The following is a 22,212-nucleotide window of genomic DNA, read 5'->3' as shown; positions in this document are numbered from 1 at the left end:
GGAGATTATGTTCTTGCTAAAATAATGTTAGCTAAGACTAGCTTCACTGCTGTTCTATAACTGTAGCCACTGGGTCATCAAATATGTTGTTTCACTTTAGTTTAACTTAAGCTGAAATTGAAATAAACTGCTGTTTTGTGATTTGACAATTCCAATAAGGAGTTAAAATGTCCCAGCCACTATTATGAAGAACAGAAAAAGGAATTTATTCTCTTGCTAATGTTGTCTTAGCTAAGACTAGCTTTCGTGCTTTTGGAAAACTGTTGCTATTTAGCAATTGGCTTGTTTTAGTTGAGGATTGCCGGAATTTATCTCAAGATTTCTATTATACTATGGTTTGTCAGTTGATTTATCATGTATAAGCAGTGAATCCATAATCATTTTCATATACATCACATTTATGACCTACAACCTGAAATATAGAAGCGCAACCTTTTAGCATTCAAGCTTCACACCTGAGCTTAACGTCATATGAAGATAGTGAATGATGAAGGATTTAAATACAAAAAGCTGTTAAGTCATAATTCAAAAGGAAAATGTTTGATGGAATTGTTAATAATAATGTTAGTTGTGAGGTTTCAGGAATAAAAACATGACAGTAACATTTTAATACTGCGTGTGAAAATCTAGCTTTTAACACCTATTAAGTTCTTCATGTTTTTCTGCTTTTTTTAAACAGTGGTACATAATAGTGAGCAGCCTGCCTGTACCCCCCACCCCTCCCTTTTTGCAGAGATCACAGACTATAGTGGGGGCCGTGATGACCCCATCCCAGAGGAGCCTGCTGTTTTTTGCCTGCGAGGTAAAGAGAAGGGATGCAGAGGAGTTTTTGATTTAATCACCGTGCTTGAAAGTGCGTACTGTGTACGAGGAGGAGGTGGCAATTATAGCGACCGTGCCGGCCTGCTGTCCTGCTGTCCTGCATGCGTGGTGATGTATTCCCCGGGGGGTGGCGGAGGGAGACAGTGGCGGGGGGCATTGCTACCATGAAAGAGAGCAGAAATCTCCCCCTGCAGACACACCAGGCTTTATCACTGCAATAAGAGCCAATGAGAGCCGGATCGTTGGGGCGTGCCACGCTTAGTTAGTGCCTCCATTTGAGCAGAACAAACACTTGAAAACAAGGTGCCGGATGTTTTCATGTTTTCTTTTATGAGTATTTTTCTGCCAATCGCAGCACCACACTGACCCAGTTTACCTTCTTGCTTCAAATCAATTTGATTACACAGCTTTGTGTGCAGTGGTTTCCCTTAATCCTCATGTTATTGCCGTTCTCACAGTCCAGCTTTAAAGTGTCCGTTTGATTATGTTGTTTATACTAAGAGGAGAGGATTTGGTTTTATGATACAATATTGATATTTCCATAAATAAGTATTGGTGCCGGCTCTCCCACATTTTGCATTCGTCAGACTTCTGCACACCGAGAGGAACTAGCTCAACAACTCTTTATATCGGATCAATCCTACAAGGAATATTGTTGTTTATTGGCAAACATCCTGACACATCATCATACACAATGAAGCAGGCATGAATAATTAATATCCCTCTCTTTCTCTCATACAAAATATTCACTCGCGCTCCAGTGGTGTTTACTCCCCTGCAGACATCCACACTGAGGATAACCTCTGCTGTTTAGAAGAGCTCTGCGTCTCATAGTTCTGCCGCTGAATGCTGAGCACTTACAAGAGACACAGTAACAACATGAAAGCAGCAGGAAATAGATCAGTAAATACACCAGTCGAGCTGTTTAAAGAGTGGCTTGAAAACACTGTGATTGTGTTTTTTGGAACCAGGAAAAATAGTGCAGTGTAGCAGAGAAGTGGTGACAGCAGAGAGAGAGAGCTAGAGAGAGAGAGAGAGTGGATGAAAACTAATTCCAGATGAGGAGGTGATGAGATTAATCTGACTTTTTGCAGTAAAACAAAGTGAGACTTAGGCACAGAGAAGGTTTACACACAGTGTAAGGATGGTTTGATATGTAGTGTAAGATGAGATTTTATTTTGGTCTAAGTGTTTATATCATTAAGTCTTTAATGAAGTTTGAAAGACTACTGTTTCATATATTGCACTGCTTCTTTAAGGTTGCTCAGGGTGATATTGTCTGAGGTTAAGTAAATGTGTCACGAGTTTGATGGGCAGTTGTCCAACGTTGTTGAAGAGTCATTAAAGGCATCACGACGCAGAGCAGAAGTTGTCCCGTGCTATTTCTTCCCCACAGCCCTGAAATATATTTAATTAAGTTTTAAGTTAACGCAGTAACAGTTTAACAGATCTGAAGAGATTAAACAAGGTACGGCGTTACACTGGTGGCAGCAGGTGGGATGGACTGCAAGTTTTGCAGAGAGTTTTGCCGGGATCAGCGAGCTAGCTACATGTGCTCCGATGCAGTATTTTTTTTCTTCTCCTCCTCTGCACGTGAACTGCAGCGTCTGAAAAGCCGACGCTAAGCTAACGGCTAGGTTTTACTGCTGGGGACCTGTTTTATGAATGAAGATTGTTTTGTTTTTTTCCCCTTCCTGCATCACAGCGAGGACGAAGAGACATTTACAGTGAGTACAGAGACTATGACTGTGGAGGAAACTTTTTTTTTCTGCTCCCCTCGTGGATTTTCGCGCTGTTTTTCTTTTTTCTTTTTGGAATGTTGCTAGTGTACTTGCACGTCAACTTTGGATAACTGGAAAATCATCTGCCTAGCTCACAAAAGCTAAGACTGTAACTCAAGAATAAAGTAAACTTGTATCCGTCGTGAACAGTTAAGACTGTATTGAAGACTGTGCTTTATCTGCAAGGTTGCAAACAGTTATTTCATCATGACCAGTCATAACTCGTGGAATGAACTGCCGTTTTCACCTGGCCCTGCACACGTGGTGCCACAATTTTGGAAAGGAGATTTTTCTCATGTTTTTATGGGAGATGGGAAAGAAGACTTCTCAAGATGGTGCAGACGTTTTGAGGTAACTGTTCAGGCCACCCCAACTTATGATGAAGACAGCATGGCTAAGTTACTGCCCACACGCCTGGGTGGTGCTGCTTTTAGTTATTGGGACAGTCAATCTGATGCAGTGAAATCTGACTATGATGATGTTAAAGAAAAACTTAAAGCTGTATTTGGACAGACTGCTTATGTGACCACATTTCAGAGTTATATCAACGCACGTACACGTCTGCCAGGTGAAGCCCTCCCTGTGTTTGCTGCAGAAATCAGTCGGTTAGTGGAAGAAGCTTTTCCCACTTATGGACAGAATGCTAAGGATGGAGAAAAGTTCAGACGCTTCATTGCTGGTATTGAGCCTTATCTTCAGCTGCGCTGTCATGAACAAGGTTTGACATCACTGGATGCTGCACTGAAATTCGCCATCCAGATTGAGACTGCTCACCAAGCTAGTAGGGTGTTTTCATCTCAAAACACTGTGCAATATGTTTCCCAGGCACCCGTGTTGCCTAATGTACCTGGTGCTGCACCTGCTCACTTCTCGACATCATCCCCTTCTCTCAGTGTTAACTCTGCCACCTCAGAGGACCTCAGAAACATGCAGAAAACACTGGAGACACTTTCTGAGCGTGTTGAACAGCTACATCTGCAGGTACAACGCCAGCATAAAGACGCACGCCACAGCTCATCTGACTACTGGTCTCATCGGAGGAGTCCCTCTCCTCACAGTGAACGGGGACACAGCCGCTACAATTCCTCGGACAGAAACAGCTACAGACGACCTTCCTATGATCAGCACACAGCTCCTGACCGCTCCTACGGACCCTCAAGGTATGTAGAGGATCGTTATGACACACGGGACTCCCACAGACGTTCCGGGTCGTATGAACGACAGGCACGTGGCCGCAGTCCATCATACAGGGAACACACACAGAGTGGTCGCTCTGCTGACCGCCATGAGGACAGACGTGGATCTCATCGCTCTCCAAGTCCTGGACATGTACGGTTCCAGTCTCCTTCACACACCAGCTCCAATAAGTTAAACTACAAGTAGTTGACGATGAGGGCCAGTTGCCAGCTACTGACTTTTCCCAGGCCCATAAAGACAATGATATGACACAGACTGACTTAACCAGAGACATTTTATCTGAAGTTAATGCGTCAAAAAGATATGTGTCAGTTGTTATTGAGGACACTGTGGTACATGCTTTTGTTGACACTGGGGCAGACATTTCAGTTATTAGTGAAGATTTCAGAATGTCTACTAGTGCTCTTCACAAAAAGCCCATTATGAAGCAATTTGTGCCTCTCACTAGTGTCACAGGTGACCCTCTTGACTCAGTGGGTTCAATTTCCGTGAATCTGAGTATTGCCCACAAACCAATGTCGCATAATCTGCAGGTGGTTAGAAACTGTACAAAGCCGTTAATTCTTGGCTGGGATTTTCTGGTTGCTAATGGCATTATTGTGAACACCAGAAACATGTCTCTAGTTGTAGATCACAAAGAAGTGCCGCTAGTTAGCCCACACCAGTATGTTCCTAAACTAACTGATGTCACTGTTTCTTCTACAGTTACAGTTCCAGCCATGTCAGAGATGGTAATTAATGCTAAACTTGATGTACCACTAAAAGGGTTAATACCTCATGCTTATGAAGGTGTTTTTGAACCACATTACACTAATCAGTCAGTCACTGGTTTTGCATGGACTGTGTCAGAAGTGAACAACGGTTCCATCCATGTAAAAGTAGCTAACCCCTCCAGTGATGATGTCATGTTGCATTGTGGTAGCCTGATAGGGACTTTTTATGCTACATCTAACAGCAGCAACGATGAGTACACTGTGATAGAACGTTCTGTTTGTAATATTAACATACAGATGCCAGTTGTTTCTAAACAGGCTGTACTATCAGATGTGTTGAACCCTGACCTTACGAGTACACAACAAACAAGGCTGAAAGATACTTTACAGTCATTCTCAGACGTGTTCAGTCAGCACCCACATGATTTTGGAAGGACGCAATTGGTCACACACAAAATTACAACAAAATGTGACATTCCCATCTCACAAAGGGCATACCGCACTTCTCCTTCCATGAAAGCAGAAATCCGCAGGCAAGTTGAGGACCTAAAGGCTCAAGATTTGATTGAGGACAGCAAAAGCCCCTGGGCCAGCCCAGTCGTCATGGTACGGAAAAAGGATGGCACATACAGGTTCTGTGTGGATTTCAGGAAGTTGAACTCTGTCACCATCACCGATGCTCATCCTCTCCCCAGAGTTGATGACAGTTTGGATGCACTGTCTGGATCTCAGTTTTTCTCAACCATGGACATGTCAAGTGGATACTGGCAAGTTGAAATGGATCCTTTGGACAGACCAAAAACAGCATTTACAACAGGTGACGGTCTCTACCAGTTTAAAGTGATGCCAATGGGACTGAAAAACTCCCCACCTACTTTTCAGAGACTTATGGAGCTTGTTTTGAGAGGTCTTCATTGGACAACATGTGTCATTTATCTCGATGACGTCATCTGTATGGGACGTGACTTTGAAGATCATTTGACGAACTTGACAGACATTCTTACCAGATTCAGAGAAGCAGGACTGAAACTCAACCCGAAGAAATGTGAGTTTTGCAAGTCGGCTGTTAAGTATATGGGACACATTGTTTCAAGGGACGGTCTGGCATTAGACCCATTGAACAGCAACAAGATTCGTGAGTGGCCAAAGCCAAAATCACCCACTGAAGTTCGAGCATTTCTTGGCCTTTGCTCGTATTACAGACGTTTTGTGCACAGATATGCTTTCATTGCTCTTCCTCTTCACAGACTCACACAAAAACATGTGACATTTGGATGGACAGCAGATTGCTTAGCTGCATTTCAGACATTAAAAGACGCACTAACCTCTCCTCCGATAATGGCTTTTCCGAACTTCCATCAGCCATTTATTCTCAGCACAGATGCCTCTAACTTTGCAGTTGGTGCAGTGCTCTCTCAGGTTCAAGATGGTACAGAACGGGTTATAGCATATGCCAGCCATGTTTTGACCCGCACAGAGAGAAAGTGGTCTACATATGACAAAGAACTGTGGGCCATTGTTTGGTCTGTCAGACATTTCAGACACTACTTGAGCTGTAATCCTTTCACCATCATTACTGATCATCGTCCACTCCTAAGTTTGAGAAAGATGGATGTCACACATGACCCTACAGGACGACGAGGTCGTTGGGCTCTGGAGTTGGATCCTTATCAATGGACGATTTTACATAAAGATGGCAAGAAACACACAAATGCAGATGCCATGTCGAGGATTCCCCTCTCTAAACAGGACTCTGAGGACGCTGTTTCTGCGCCTGATGACCGCTCTTCACCTGAAACACTGGAAGCTCCTTCTCCAGGTTCCAAGTCGGTCAGTCTCCCAGTGCAGCCTGTGTCTTCAAGTACCAACATGACAGCTCAGGTTTGTTCTGCTGACAAAGACACTGTTGTTATACCAGCTAATGACGCTGATATGGTGTTGTTGGAAAACTCACTTTCTAATCAAGATACTGACATTCGAGCAGAACAACTTCAAGATCCGGTTCTCTCAGAAGTACTCAAGTGGGTACAACAAAACCATAGACCTTACCTCAGAAGTGTTAAAGGAAAGATGCAAAGAAAATTCTGGTGGCAGTTTCCTAGACTTGTACTGTGTAATGACATATTATGTAGACAAGCGCATACTGCACCTGGTCAACCAGTTGTTTATCAAGTGCTCATTCCCACTTCACTTATCACAGCCACTTTGAACATTCTCCATGGCAATCCCTGCTCTGGTCATTACAGTGCTGATCGCACACTGAAGAAAGCCTTAACTATGTGCTATTGGCCAAGCATGAGGTTTGATATTGAAAAGTTTTGTGAGACCTGTCATACATGTGAAGCTTTTAGGAAGCCAGTGCCAAAGCACAGAGCTCCCCTTCAATCCATACAAGCAGAGCAGCCTTTTCAGTTTGTATGCACAGACATTACTGAGCTCCCACTTACTTCTCAAGGACATAGATATGTACTTGTAGTGCAAGACCATTTTACAAAGTATGTTAATGCTTATCCTATGCCTGATCAAAAAGCAACCACGGTAGCAAAACTGCTTTGTGAGAGATACATTTCTGAGCATGGAGTTCCTGAAGAATTGTTTTCAGATCAAGGCAGACAATATGAATCGGTCATAGTTCAAATGATCTGTCAGAGACTGAACATCAAAAAGAAAAGAACCTCACCATACCATCCACGTGGAAATGGAATGGTGGAAAGATTTAACAGGACTCTAAAAGAACAGTTGTCTAGGCTAGTTCATGGGAATGGTGGTGAATGGGACCACTATTTGCCAGCTGTGGTTCTTTCTTTCAACTCAACCCCACATTCTAGCACTGGCTATTCACCCTATTTTCTTGCACATGGCAGAGAACCTCGTGTTCCAGCAAATGTGGATCTCTCTACGCCTGTTGAGACTGTGCAGGACTATGGCTCAGAACTGGTGAGACGGCTGGACACAGTCTTTCAGTCAGTTCGCTCTCATCGTGAAGAACAGAGGGTCAAACGTGAACACTACTCCAACAGACAGGTGAAATTCAAACCGTATCATGTTGGAGATTTAGTATGGCTGGACGATCCTACTACACAGAGACAGAAACTTGAGCCAAACTGGATTGGACCCTACAAAGTTGTTTCATCAGAGAATGAGGGACTCATCTACACTCTTTTGGACTTGAGACGCCCTCAAGCTGGATTCAAAGTCGTTCACTATGACCGATTAAAACCTTTTAGATCTGCCTGGGACACAACTTCAGCACCAGGGAATTGGACAGTTCCCCCCTTGACTATGGACACATACCCCAGGTATACATCTTTGTCTGGTTCACTCCCCTTGCACTCTAACACTGACTCTGGACAGTCATCTGCCCCTGCCTGCCCCTCTGTTCCACTGCTTCGAAGGCCTTCTGGTCGGGTCTCCCCTGTTCTCCCAAGGCGGTTTGATCCTCCTGTACTGCCTTGTGGGACGCATGTTGGTGACCTACCAATCACTCGCACTGGACGGATTGTCAGGAAACCGCAGCGTTTTTTGCTGTGAGTTATGGGCCATGGACTACTGATTGAAACAAGGACAAAAATAAATAAATACATAAAAATAAAATAAAGAAAGTAACAATATAAAAAAAAAAAAAAAGTAAACTAAAGAACACTTTGATTTGGTTTTTGCAATTTTTCTCTACCGTTGACTAAACAATGATACAGGTGTTGCATCTATTGTTTAATTTTTGTGGGGGTACATCATTGCTTTGAACTTTCAAGTGTGTGCTAAATCTTCATGTGAGTGATATGTGAACAGGAGAGAAAAGAAAAAGGTTCAAGTTTCGTGTTTGAAGAATTTATGCCATGTTTTGGTCTCTATGCATATTTGAATTAATGTATGTGCATTGCCTGGTTGTTCTTGACTGTTATTCTGTTTACGAGTCTTAATAGGTTTCACTGTTGGATGAGATTTATTTTTCATAACTTTTGAAATGAGGACATTTCATCTGAAGAGAGGAAAGTATGTAAGATGAGATTTTATTTTGGTCTAAGTGTTTATATCATTAAGTCTTTAATGAAGTTTGAAAGACTACTGTTTCATATATTGCACTGCTTCTTTAAGGTTGCTCAGGGTGATATTGTCTGAGGTTAAGTAAATGTGTCACGAGTTTGATGGGCAGTTGTCCAACGTTGTTGAAGAGTCATTAAAGGCATCACGACGCAGAGCAGAAGTTGTCCCGTGCTATTTCTTCCCCACAGCCCTGAAATATATTTAATTAAGTTTTAAGTTAACGCAGTAACAGTTTAACAGATCTGAAGAGATTAAACAAGGTACGGCGTTACAGTAGCATACAAAAAAATCCAAGCTTGCGTTTGGGAATTGATTAGTTGCACTTTTTTTATTTGTATTGGTTAACTCTACCCTGTCTTTGCTCAGGTTTGCTACCCTCTGCTTACTCATTTGGATTAGATTTGATGTCCTCCTCCAGGATGCCAAATTTTGCCATTTTTTTTCAAACACATGAATTAGGCTCTAGACAAACTACTGTTATTGTTCCCGCTTGTGTCACATTTCCGCACATTCATAGCAGAGTTGGTGGCTCTGTTTAAGACGAAAACCAACAGACTTTACAAGTGAATTTTGTATACCTTAGTGAATGTAACCCAGTTGGGTCCTGTAGACCGTGCACAGCTGAATATTCAGTTACTGGCTGACTGACTGATGGAAGTGTGTGCAGCCCTGGGGAGACGTCTTTGTGGGGAGAGATGACACTCCCCTTGTAACTGTCTCGGAAGTCAATGCTATCACACTGTCAAACTCAGAACTTGCTTCCCCGCGTTTCTTTTTATTCCCCCCCCCCCTCCATCTCTGCATTCGAAATCATTCGCATAGCCCTACAGCTATGAGCGCAGACTTTTAGTGCACGTCCGCTCTAGACGGGAAGTGTGGGGGACGGGGCGCATCCTGGGCCACCCTCACCAGGGAAAGTGACAGCCTGGATAATTGGCACTAATCAAGTGAGTGCTTGTGTTGAGAAAAAGTCGCTATCTGCACAGAGAGAGGTGCAGGGTTGACCCACAGAGGTACAGCCCAAGGCCTTAACTCTCCTACAATAGATTCTGTCAATCCTCAGTGTGTGACAGATAGTCATCATCCACCAGCGCAGTCTCTCTTTGGTCAATATGCAAGAAAAGAAGAAAGTCAGATATGAAGATGGAGCGATAGAAAGAGGGGGTGGTGGGAGAGGAGAGGGAGGAAGAGAGACGTTTCCTATTTCACATGAAAACTAGGATGTTATGGAGAGCATACTACATTATTCTTTTTTATAATTTCTCTTACAGCTATTGCTTTGAATTACAGAGGACTTTTTTGTCAAGAGCGAGAAGGAAGATGAATCAAAAATTCATCTGAAGAAGTTCTGCATAGGGCGAGGCGAATGTACCTCTGGTGGAACCAACATTTGCAAAAGTTCTATCTCCTTAAGCAATTATTAGCGGTGATAGTTTGACATGTACAAGAGTTGTCAACAACTGACTTTAAACAAAGTACAAAGCAGAAGTAAACAGAGCCTTGGGCAAAATTAACTTGGGGGACTAGCCACCTCATGAATTATAAATGGCGATCTATTACTGCAGCGAGCGGTGCTACCAGGAGGCTTGGTTCGTTGGAATAGACTAACCTATTTTCAACACATCTGACAGTGAGCCACTGAAGAATGCAGTTGAGGGAGAAATGAGGCAGTTATTTAGTAAACGACTTGTGTAATTTCTAAATTGTACCAAACTAACCATGGAATACCCTGAGGGGTTTGTGTCATCTGTTATACACGTTTGCCTGCTAACTGCCATTCACTTGCAAATTAATTCCCTTTGCAGAGCACATTTTAATCCATCTAATTAGCAAAGTGGCCTATACATAAAAGCCTATGTGTTATCTTTTTAATCCTCACCTCCCCGATGCCGCCTGGAAATAATTGAAATTATGTCAACTACAATTACATCAAGCCTGGATGATTTTGACAAACTGGACTTGGACTGCCGATTTGTCCTCTTAAAAGAGCTCTGCTTTATCGTGTTGCATCTCAGGAGGAACAAAGTTTGAACTCATTAACAGAAAAAAAAAATCTACAAGATCACACTTTGTCTTCCTCTTTACATACCTTCAGAGTATTTCCTTTGTCATAATTCTCAAGGTGGAAATGTGGTGCATCTGCTGACCTGAGATGACAAAGAAGAGGGATTCAAGATGCTCCCCGATGCAGCCATGCAGGAGCCATGAGGAGTCTGCCTGGTCAACATTGATAAAAGACGGCAGCATGTCCTAACCAGGGACTTGTGTGTGCCTCTCAGGCTCAGCCTAAGAAAGGTTGCTGAGACGTCTGGATTGGCACCTCTCTGAATTCACTGCCAAAACCACTGGAGAGCTGTGAAGCCTGAACTGCTGAGAGTCCCTGCAGAACGAAAAGAACGCCAAAGGCTGATTTAGACATGCAGGGAAAATAGATGCTGGAAGTCAGTTAAACAGAGATTATGGAAGGACTTTAAACAAATGGTAGAGTTGAAAGAAGAGACTAATTGTTTTTTTTGGAAGTATCAGAAAATGAGTCCCATCTTCGTGTTACAGGTGAGATCTGCTCCTGTCAGGTTAATTTAAGAACCAATCAGCTATCATCTGACTACATCTTACATCTTTGGTGTCAATTGTCAACTTTTTAGGGATTTCTGCAATAGACCTCAGTTCCTGGTTAAGAACTTCTGGCCATCAACCCCTTTTCCATGTTTTAACATCATTTACAGTGTGACTACCTTCAAATGAAGAAAGAGTGGACTTCATGTTGGGACGCAATGTCAAAAGGCTTGTTTAAAATTCTGCGTTGACTCTATGTGGTAGCTAGCTTGCCGTGAGCACTACATACTCTTGCATTGGAGTGTCTGTGTCACTCTACAGTACTCTGCCTTAACACTAAGTGGCAGTGCAATATCCGTGCTTGCCATATCGCCAGTTCTGGGTTTTGCTTAATCTTTGTGCACACAAAACCACGTTGACTGAATCCGAGCGCATTATGTTGGAGTTGGAGCTGATGACTGTTAAGCATCAGTTGCAATTATTGTTGAGATGAAAAGACAGAATGATGAGAGCGTACATTGTAAATCCAGGAAATTCGGATGCCTCTCAGCGGACCAATCACAGCACATACGATCTACGTTGCACCCAAGTGGCAACCTCCGGTCTCAAACTATGAAGCCCATGCGGAAGTGTTATAAACTGCAATTCATCAAGTATCCTCTTGAGGCTGGCTGCAGAAACACCGGAAACCACATAGACACCAATTCAAAAAAGACGATCTTTGCAGCATTAATAAACATGTTTACAGCCTGGTTCAAAAAATGGCTTGGCTCTACGTAGCTAATTTCTCTATCGGCACACACTGTACGGGGGTGAATTTTTTTCTAACGCGTCAGTTCAGAAGATATTCAGATTACAAGTTTTTTGCCCAAATAGGAACATTACTGACTTGACTCCCGGACAGGAACACATAGCTGTTGGCTAACAGGCTCAAACTCCGCCCCTTTATGTCACACTATGCCTGGTTGAGTTCCGCATTTCCAACATGGCTGCCGCCATCGATAGGCTTCAAAACAGCGCTCAGGAACAGATGGGTGACGTCACGGATACTACATCCATATTTTATACAGTCTATGATAGTTACATTTTGGAGGACGTGCAGGTTATGCTACATGCGTAGGCTTCTTCATGGGTACGAGGCTACACGAACCTACAGCATATTCTACGATGTTGATTCAACATAGAAGTATAAACCAGGCTTAAGAGTCGACAGTAAACTATATTGGTTTTCAGATGTAATGGGAAAAAACACACTAGTTACTTACACATAGTAAGTAGTACAACAGCCCCGTAATGCATTTCCTCCATCATCACGCCTACTTAGCTATGAACTCTGCAAAGCGTAATATTGGCATCCAAGTTTGTGATTTCACATGGAGGTATGGTATGGCAAGAGGCATGGCATGTAATCACCGTAGACTGTATAAAATATTGACGTAGTATCAGTGACGTCACCAATCTGTTTCTGAAGAGCTGTTTGAGGAAAATCGTCTGCGGCATCCATATTGCTGCTGTCAAGCCAGTGTGACGTAAAGAGGCGGAGTTTGAGCCTCCTAGCCAAAAGCTGCAGTGTTCCCGCAGTCAGCTGTGCCTCTCATTGGAAGACTCGTAATCTCAAGATCTTCGAAATTGCCGCGTTAGAAAACCCCCACACCCCCCTTACAGTGAGAGCCGATCGAGAAATGAGCTACCCAGACTACACTCGTCTTTTGTACCAGGCTGTAAACATGTTTATTTCTGCTGTAAAGATCGTCTTTTTCCCATTCATGTGTATGTGACTTCGGGTACTTCCAGAGCCAGCCTCAAGCGGATCCTCGATGAACTGCAGCTTTTAACACTTCCGCATTGGACTCATATTTTTAGACCGGAGGTTGCCGCTTTGTAAACACACAGCGGGAGCTCCATGTACAGACACACTCAGAGATGCCCATACACACACTACTGTTGGGGCCCTGCTGGCTCTGATGCTACACATTGCAACTGTCCTCCCATATTACGCCTCTGTTACAACCTCTGAGGGAGGCTCAGAGGCAGAGCGACTTCATCCCACCATGACACCACACACTTCTAGGATTGCATTAAATATGACAGAGTTTTTGCTTCTTTTGCCTTCAACACAGACTGTTTTCCTGCGTGCAGAAATATTAGTGGGTGATACTCCTGAGACAACAAACAAAAGTCAGAACACTCCCGACATTGAAATCCATTGTTGCACCTACAGATTCTGCATTTTTACTCAGAATCAGTAAATAAAGATTACTGTCAGGTAAGCACCAACAAGGAAATGCAGCGGGCACGCAGAAACCAAATGTTTGCAACTGAAAGACGGGAATACTTTGCCTGACTTTAAGCACACACTCACAAACGCAACACTGAAGAAGACACAGTTTGCTTTTCCAACCCCACAGTCCCTTTCTCCTCTTCCTTTTTCCCTTTTTGCAATTTGCGAGTCTTTGCACAGCATGTGCAGCTCCGCCTCATCTTCAAAAGAGCAGTAAATACAATCTTCTCTACACAAGTGGAAGTAAGTACATAGCTGCATTCAGTCGGAAAACAACACTGTGATCTAGCTCTACAAACACGTTGATTGGCAGGTGTATGGCACAAAGTGGGATTCAAGCACAGCTTCACACATTAATTGTAGCTGCTGTTAAAGGATGTTAACCAATATATATTCAATGCTCCCTTTTTAGACTCAGTTCTGAGGAGTCACTCTTCAAGCATGGCAGCGTTGTGCGAGCTGCACTGCCGTACATTTCAGGAGACTTGAAATACCTTTTTTAAAGTCGGAGCGTCACTGCAGAACAACATTCCCCGCAGCTGTTTATTGGCAACAAAATAAACTAAAATAACTTCAGTTTGTTTTGATTTGAAAGTCTTCATAAATGAAAATAAACAGCACTGCAGCTATGTGCCGCGGTATACTTCTTCCCCTACAAATGAATATATATTTACTTTGTGTATTTTGGGCACGTCAATATTTAATTTTCCCTTATTTGATTTGATTGTTTGGATAAGGTGTGGAATTATTTATCAGTCTGGACACACCAAGGCCGTCATGCTTTGTTGTTTCTGATTAAGGCCTTCAGTTTCTATGCTAATGTGAAGAACACAGGGTTTGCAGGAGAACTTTGCAGATGAAAGACACTGTGCTCTGATAAAAAGGGCAGTGAACACAACACTGCATACCATTAGCAAGGTGGGGTTACTTCTGCGGACTCATAATTGTCCAACATGCCTGGGAGATACACAGATGAGTTCACAGGAAGCCACAAAAAAAAAACCTTGCTTCTTGTTTTGCATAATATTCAAGCTTTGCATGGAAGAGGCAGCAGCAGCAGGGAGGGAGGGGCAGGTGCCAGTGATCTTCACACTGTCTCCAAGTCATTTTGTTTATCATTCAAATGAAAACCTTGTTCCATTATCCATGAGGGAGCCGGAGTAATGTGTTAATGTCCCTCACTCTTTTGGTCTGAGGTGACAGCACGGCAGACGTCCGTGTCACGGATGATGAGAGACAAAAGGCAGAGGGTGGCAAAACCAGGTAATTACTCCATACCTACACTCCCCTCTTGGTGTTCAGATTTCTGTGTGTTATAATTAGGCCAACAAGGCCATGGACTTGAGATGGGTTTGAGGACATACAGATTTAAGAACTTTGATGAAATCTGAGTTGTCAAGCAGACATGAGGAGACCTCTTGTGTTTATGCTGCATGCAGCCTCCTTATATAGAGATCTTTTTTGCCTTTATGAAGCTTCATGTGATTGATTATTTAGAGGCAAAGTGCAGCTCGAATCAGTGTGAAGCCAGCAAATAAAGTCAAATAACAAGGGAGAGTGCAGGTCTTAGGGAGGGAAAGATCTCAAGACGTTTTTGAAGCAAGTCGGAGTAGCCAAAGGCGAGTAGATCTTCACGCTTTCATATTCCCCCTTTTTAATATTTCTGCCCCGTTTTAATGATGTGCTTCCTATCCTTGAGTAAAGTTCTTCATAGCCAGCCTTTTTGCTAGAGAGGATTTTTTTCTCTTTGAAATAAAATGTAAGTATATATTTAGTCTCCTGGTTTAGAGGCTTACAGGCCGAGGCAGAAATTCAAATTCATCCTTTTATGAATAAGCATAGTGATGGCTGTCTGGCTATTGCAAAATATTAACAATATATGAATAAACAGTATGTACACTTTGCTCTACAGCTGTGCTAAGTTTATAAATTAACCAAAATAATCATTAACAAAACACTTTTCTCTCACTTTCATTATCTGTATGTGATGTATAACATGTCATATGTAGCTCAAATATTGATGATTCTATTGGAGAAACTTCCAACAGAAGAAAACAATGAAACCCAAAGCAGCATCCAGCTGTCATTATAACACCTCTAACTGTTTGAGGTCCAGAAATCAAAGCCCTCCTTTTGATTTCACCAGTCTCACAGAGGCCTGCTCTGCTTTAAACAGATCTGTAATGATCTCATCTCATCACACTCTGTCCGTCTCAATTATCAGCCCAGGCCTTCCACTTCCACTCGCAAACCCTCAGGCCAGCCGCATACACCTGCATCTCTTTTTCTCCTTGACTAAAAGACACCAGGACGCCGCACTTGAAAGGACAAGCAGCCAGTAAAGTCAGCACATGTGACATTTCTTAGTCTGTATATTAAAGCAGGCGTAACTAACAGCCGGGGATGCTGGAATCGTAAAAGTCTGTAGACTGAACCATTGAAATAAAACAGACAATGATGAAGAGAGAGACTATAAAGAAAACTGGATAAACTGCAGACAATTACAGTGATGGGAAACTCTTCCGGGTTTATACATTGTAAAAGAAAAAAAAAGCACAAATAATCCAGACTTCAGGAATTCTATCATCAGTCATTATTTTTTCAGCTTCCGCTCTCAGACGCTGATATAATCACTGAATCAAGATTGTAGAGTTTGATAACTTCTTTTTAACCATAGTCTGCTTTATGGGCCACCAGAGACTATAACACTGACAGTTATAGGTTATAATCAAACAGTGAGGATGAACTGTTTTGAAAAGTTGCAACAAATAATTAATGACTTCAGTAACTGTCAACTGCACAAAGTAATTCAAACTCTTTTACGTATAAACGTATCAGTCAGAGTAATTAAAGTAAAAGTGCTCTAAGTGCAACTTCTAGAGTGTGAATAGTCTGGTTTGTTTTCTCCTCAATGGCGGTGAATTGAATATTTTTGGGCTGCGGACAAAGACATCTGAGGATATCCTGAATAGTGGCAGAGCTACACAGTTTTGACTTGGGTGGCCAAACTGGGGCACTGACTGTTGAAGTGTTGGCCAGTCATGGAAAACATTAGGGGCTTACCCCAAACCTAGGAGGGTTACTTCCAATAATCACATCTACTTTAACTTCTTTTATAAAATAATTTAACAAATGTTACATTTTTGTAGATTTCTAACATTAACAATAAAAATGTAACTCAACAGAGTGTCAACATTTAAATCTGCTGAACTGAACTCTTTAAGGACTCAAAATGAAGATTGTCCAAAGTCAAAGCATCAACAAAAACAATATTCAAATCCACAGAAACTACTGTCTCTGCAGCTTGCTGAAACGCAATAGCTGATTTCAACATAAGTAATGCCTCTGACATGGCAAATAGCCAATCATGTTTAAGAATTTCAGGGTGGCCAATTAGTTTTCAGAGGTGGCCATGGCCACCCCTGGCCACCTCCTGGCTCTGCCACTGGTCCTGAAACACTGATTTAACATTTTATGGGCCAATAAGCTCCTCGATTAATCAAGAAAATAACCCTCAAATTTGTCCACACTGAAAAAAAGATGTAGTTTAAGCCCTTGGGTGTTATTGAATCTATCGTTCTTTAACTTTCCGGCTGAAGCGTTGAAAGGGAAATATGTATAGAACACCCCCCCCCCCCCCTGTTTTAAGGCAGAGATAGCCAGTAAAAAAGTGCTGCTTCAGTCTCCCTCTGTCTCTGGGCATCGCTTTGATCAGTCCCACCTCAAGACTTATCCTGGAGGGAGCGCTGCACTCCTATTCTCTGTGGCTAATCATACTTCCTGTCTTTGTCTTTATGTGCTTTAGACAAACGTCAGATAGAAGAAGAAAAAGAAGAAGAAGAAGAAGGAGAAGAAGCACAGGAACAGATTTGCCCTGAGAACCTGGAGAAAAAAGCCTCTGGTTGTGCTGCTGTGCGTCTTCTCCAGCGGGTTTTCCTCATGAATATTTCCACTGTTTTGGAGTGGTGGATTTCAACCCATTGCTGCTTTAAGAAAATGTGCTTTTGTGAGAAAAATAAGACAGAGAGAGAGAGAGAGCCTTGTAGAGTTCAAAATGCCAGAGTACTTATGTTTTATGTCACGAGTTGAGGTGGAGAGTGTATTTTTAGCTGTGCCTATAGTCTCTGATGAAGGCCAGAGGTTAGATAGACCGCTGTTTGATCACACTCTGCACTCCAAAGAGAGGAGACACAAGCAGTGAAACAGTTAACAAAATAATTTCACATGCACAGCATTTTCTTTGGGCTCAGGCAATATTGCTCTGCCTGCCACCAGTGGCACTTTTCACCAAGAAACGCGCTTTGTGTATTTCAAGCAAGTACAGAAAAGACCATTTCTGCCAGGAGCTAAAAAGAATGAAAAGAAACCGACAAAAATCCTCCTTTCTTTTCGGGGAAGCTGAAGGCTATGAAAAACCATCTTGTGTTCTATTTTTGCACTCATTTCCATTTCCATGGCCACCTGAGGGAGGTCAGTCTGCTCCGGCCAACTTCCTCACAGGGAGCGGGGGACGAACGCTGACAGGGACACAAACCCCACTCCATCCTTTCCCAACATCCACGCCACTCAGGATCTTCACTGGCACCACAGAGACTCACACATGGAGAGAGGAATGAATCGCTGAGAAAGAAACAGAAAACAACAAAATCATTTAACTTCTTTCTTGCTTCTTTTATTTTCTTCTTCTTCTTCTTCTTCTTCTTCTTCTTCTTCTGCTTCAAAGCTGCATCTCTCTGCTGCTGTGCCCCAGGGTTAATTAACATGAACCAAACAGTGAATGATCAGAGAGAATGGGAAATCTCCAAAGGTTAAGTGTCACAGGGGGAACGTGTTGTCAGAAGAAGAAGAAAAAGAAGGGTAGTTTTTTTTTTTACTGCATGTTCAAAATCAAATGAGAGAGTAGCGTTGCAGAGGGAAGAAATTTGTAGACACCTTTCCAAAACTTTGCTTTTCTCCTGTCAGAGGAGGCAGAGCTTCACCGCCTAGCTTCAAACAAGCTCTGTAAATCAGTGACATTTGACGAACAAAAGAACTCTGCAGTTTTCTCTAACTTGCTGATCTTTCATTGGATTTGCTCCCTTTCTTTTATAATATCGTTATAATTCCCTTTAGAGAAGCACATACAACACGGTTTTGATAAGCAAAAGCTTGCTTAAAAGAAACACATCCGTCTCAAAGTTAATCACTGCTTTTAAAGACCTACTCATTGGAATTGTGTCTCCTCTTGGTTTATCCCTGGAGGGAAAAAAAGAAAATGACTTCCTGATCCACAGATATCCTGGGCAGCATGTCTTGTAGGTGGAATGGTATGATTTCTCCCTGTAATAATTAACACGGGCTCCTCTTCTCTCCCTGTGGCTTGTCGCTGACATTTGGTTCATGCTTGAGTGTCTGCCTGGCTGATTTCAATCTCTTGCATGAAGGTGAGGCTGTGTTTGTGTGAGTGTGTGTGCGTGTGAGCACAGGGTCCAGTGGCCAGGACATCGGCGACTTCATGCTTCATGACAATACGGATTAGAGACCCACTTACTCTATTTTGAAACCTCCAACAGGTTAGAGGTGGAAACTCAAAGCTGGAGCACAAATGAGTCTTGTGAGTACGTTTGTGTTCTTGCATTATGCAAAGGGTCGTATCTCACTCGCTTCTGAACACATATTTTGACAATTCCCAAATTTATCACGCAGATCTTTATACATTTTGTCCGCATTGACATGCAGTATTGATTTACGGGGATGAAAACAGCTCAGAATGGTCACCTCATCCGCCACAAGCAACAAGCCTTATTTTACATTATTACATTATGTATGCAGGCTTGAGTATGGATAATGGATGAATCTAAAGCAAAGCAGTTTAATTACCCGCCATCATTCTGCCTCACCTTGCTGCAGAGCACACATCTTATTAGCCATGGTGTAAATAAACATTAATATGCCACTCTGATAAAGACTCTCCTCATTCTTTGTGGCTCTATCGCTGCAAAGTACACACACACACACACACACACTCACAAGGCTGATCCAGCCCCGTGTGCAAACAACGGAGGAGCTGCTGACGCTGGGGCCAGACTTATTACAACCACTTCTCTGAAAATGATCATTAGTGCATCTGGCTGGAGGCCCATTGAAAGATTACACTGTACAAACTCAGTTTGCATACATGCATCCTGTATGATGTAAAACACAGTGCTTCTGTAGTCTTTGCCAGACATTTGATCAAACCAGGAGGATCAAAACAATCTTTACAAGCAGGCGCAGGGGATGAGAAGATGTGTCTCTGTGGACAAACTGAACGAAGGGAGACAGTGGATACAGAAAGACAGCGTGCAGGTTAACAAGCCACAGGGTATTCTCATTCGCTCGGCACGTGGAGATAGAAAAGGAAAGCTTCAAGCAAAGAGAAAAGTCAGCATCCAGTCCGGCCCTGAGCATCAGATACTGCTGATCTGATGGAAAAAGTCTGTTTCTGTCTCCAGGCTTTTTAATAAAACTGGATTGTGACTAATATCAAAGATGATTGATCTACAATTAAAACAAACTGCACCAAATGTGAGCTCATTGTGTTGAAAAGGCAGAATAGAAGGAGTTGACTCATAGTGTGCATCAAGGATAACTGTCTTAAAAGTCTTTTTGGTGTCAAAAGCTGGCAGAGGCAGAACTCTTCAAAGACAGGAATAGTGTTGCATGTACACAAAGCTCTTTTATAAACTTCTCTATGTGTCTTTTTGTGCGTCTGCGGATAGATGGACTGACTGCAGCCAGAGCCCAAGAGGAAGAGACAGGCCTTATTCCGCTCTCTTATGTTGTTTCAATTACCAGTCTGCTGTACAAAGGAGGCAGCCTGATGGCATGACGAGTGCACGGCGCTCCTCTGCCTGGTGCTGCTGTCTCAGTTTGAGCCTCACAAAAGGAAGCGGGCCTGACGACGCCAGAGGCAGAAGGATCTGGCTCTTGCGGTGTGAGCAGGGAAACATCAGCAGAGAGCGCAATTCTTCTGAAGGGAGATGTCCTTCAGTGTGGTGCCAGCTCTCCCTGGGGCAGCAGCATAAGACAAAAAAAAAAAAAGAAGATCTTATTTACCATACACAGGATCTCTCCGTGCCCCTAACGAGCCGCAATATTCAGCATCACAGAGACAAAGGCCACGGTCTCACTGAAGATGCTGTGCTTTGGCTGAATTAAACAGTGATAATTAAAGAAAATATTAATCAAACTGTGACTCTCTGTAGTTGAGGGAGCGGCTCCTCCAGCTTAGCCTGTAGGAGTCCTCATTTAGAGTATGCCTGCGACCTATAGAGCTGCAGGCAAGCACTCACACACAAACACACACAGATGCACACAATTAAAAGAAGACCTTGGTGGCCCACTGCTCTATAATTAAACACCCTTTGGTGCTGTGTAGAGAGATTCTGGGCTGGGTTCAGATGTGTCAAAGAGGGAGGGGGTGGGCGAGAAATATTAAGAAGCTGTCGGTTCTCTAAGTTGCAAGTTGTGTTCGATGCGATGAATTAATAAAAAGCAACAAACTAATACCTTCCCAATGTGCAGTTGCTATGTCTGGCGGGGCAGCAGCAGCTACACAGCTGTACTGTGAAACTTTAATGCTGCTGGATGCCTGCAGCGCTGCCTGGGCTTTGTCTCTGAGGTGATGTGGGGGAGCTTTCCACATGTTCAATGTAACTAGGACAAGTATTAGATGAAGCAGGATGAGTCTGACCTGTGAGGCTAAAAACCAGCATGAGACAGCCGCCTGACAGCTGAGGATGGGCAGTGGTAAACAGAAAGTCATAAGAAATCTCTCTTCAAGTTCAAACGTTATAGAGTGATTATGAGGTATTATTCTTCACCTTTTAGGCTCCTGAGTGCCTGTCATTTGGATCTAGTTGTTATGGTAATGCGAGGTATTCCATCTCCTTTCCCAGCATGCCCGGTGTTTGACATTCATGGGGTTAAAGTCCTCTGAATGATGAAGTGCCAGCGTTTGGGACAGTAAATTGCATCGTTTCAATTGAGAAGAGAGTTCCCCTTGGGTTTCCTGGAGGTCCCTACGGGCTGGCCTTGAACAGAACAGCATGTTGTACATCCATATAAAAAAAAAAAAAGGGAAAAATATGGTGCTACTTTCTTCTTTATGATGCAGAGATTAATCTGTCACCATATTCACACATAAATCTCCCGCCCTGCTTTGCAAAATACTGTTTTACCTTACTTTACGCCATATTTTATTTTTTTATTGCCTATAAACATAAACCATCACAAAGGGCTAATGTTCTCATCAATATTATTACAAAATGATCATAAATTCAACGCCTTGTTAAAAGTTGAAGCCATTCCTCTCCTCAGCTACTCAGCCAGTGAAAATATTAGACAGAAGCATTATATTATCAGGCGCTTCTCTCACAATAACGGATGATCTTCTCTTGTTATTTGAGCCACAGTGCACCGCTTTCCTTTCATCAGATTATTAAGTCTGTGCGCTTTCCCTCACAACCTCTTCCTCATCGCTGTGATCAGCAGTACTGATCTTGCCTTTTGGGGCCTTTTTTTTTTTCTTCTTATACTTCAGTAGAAATGCCTTGACAACACTGTGGTGGTTATTTCATCCTGAGAGACCACAAACTAAACAGCAGAAACACACTGTATAGACGCTTGTTTAGTGGTATGCAAATCAACTTTGCCAGAGGTAAAATTAACATTTTTAATTAAAATATTAGCACCAAACAAACACAGAAAAACACACTAATGATTAAATCATCTTGATGGAGCTCATAGTAAAAGAAATGAGGACGATTTCACATAATTATTATTTGTATGACAGGAT

The 22,212-nt window shown here is 42.6% G+C and overlaps 1 protein-coding gene across 1 annotated transcript; it reads left to right on the top strand.

Annotated features, from left to right (window-relative positions):
- The first annotated feature begins 2,189 nt into the window (after window positions 1–2,189).
- LOC117813904 lies at window positions 2,190–3,995 on the top strand. Its single transcript, XM_034684964.1, has 2 exons — window positions 2,190–2,549; window positions 2,790–3,995. Exons 1-2 carry the CDS (start codon window positions 2,484–2,486, stop codon window positions 3,984–3,986), a joined length of 1,263 nt encoding a protein of 420 aa, XP_034540855.1. The 5' UTR covers window positions 2,190–2,483; the 3' UTR covers window positions 3,987–3,995.
- Window positions 3,996–22,212: the final 18,217 nt, after the last annotated feature.

The sequence above is a fragment of the Notolabrus celidotus genome, chromosome 6 (genome assembly GCF_009762535.1).
Source record: "Notolabrus celidotus isolate fNotCel1 chromosome 6, fNotCel1.pri, whole genome shotgun sequence".
In the NCBI taxonomy this organism is placed as follows: domain Eukaryota; kingdom Metazoa; phylum Chordata; class Actinopteri; order Labriformes; family Labridae; genus Notolabrus; species Notolabrus celidotus.
The sequence above is the reverse complement of the archived record's forward strand: the minus strand, read 5'-3'. Positions and strand labels throughout refer to the sequence as shown.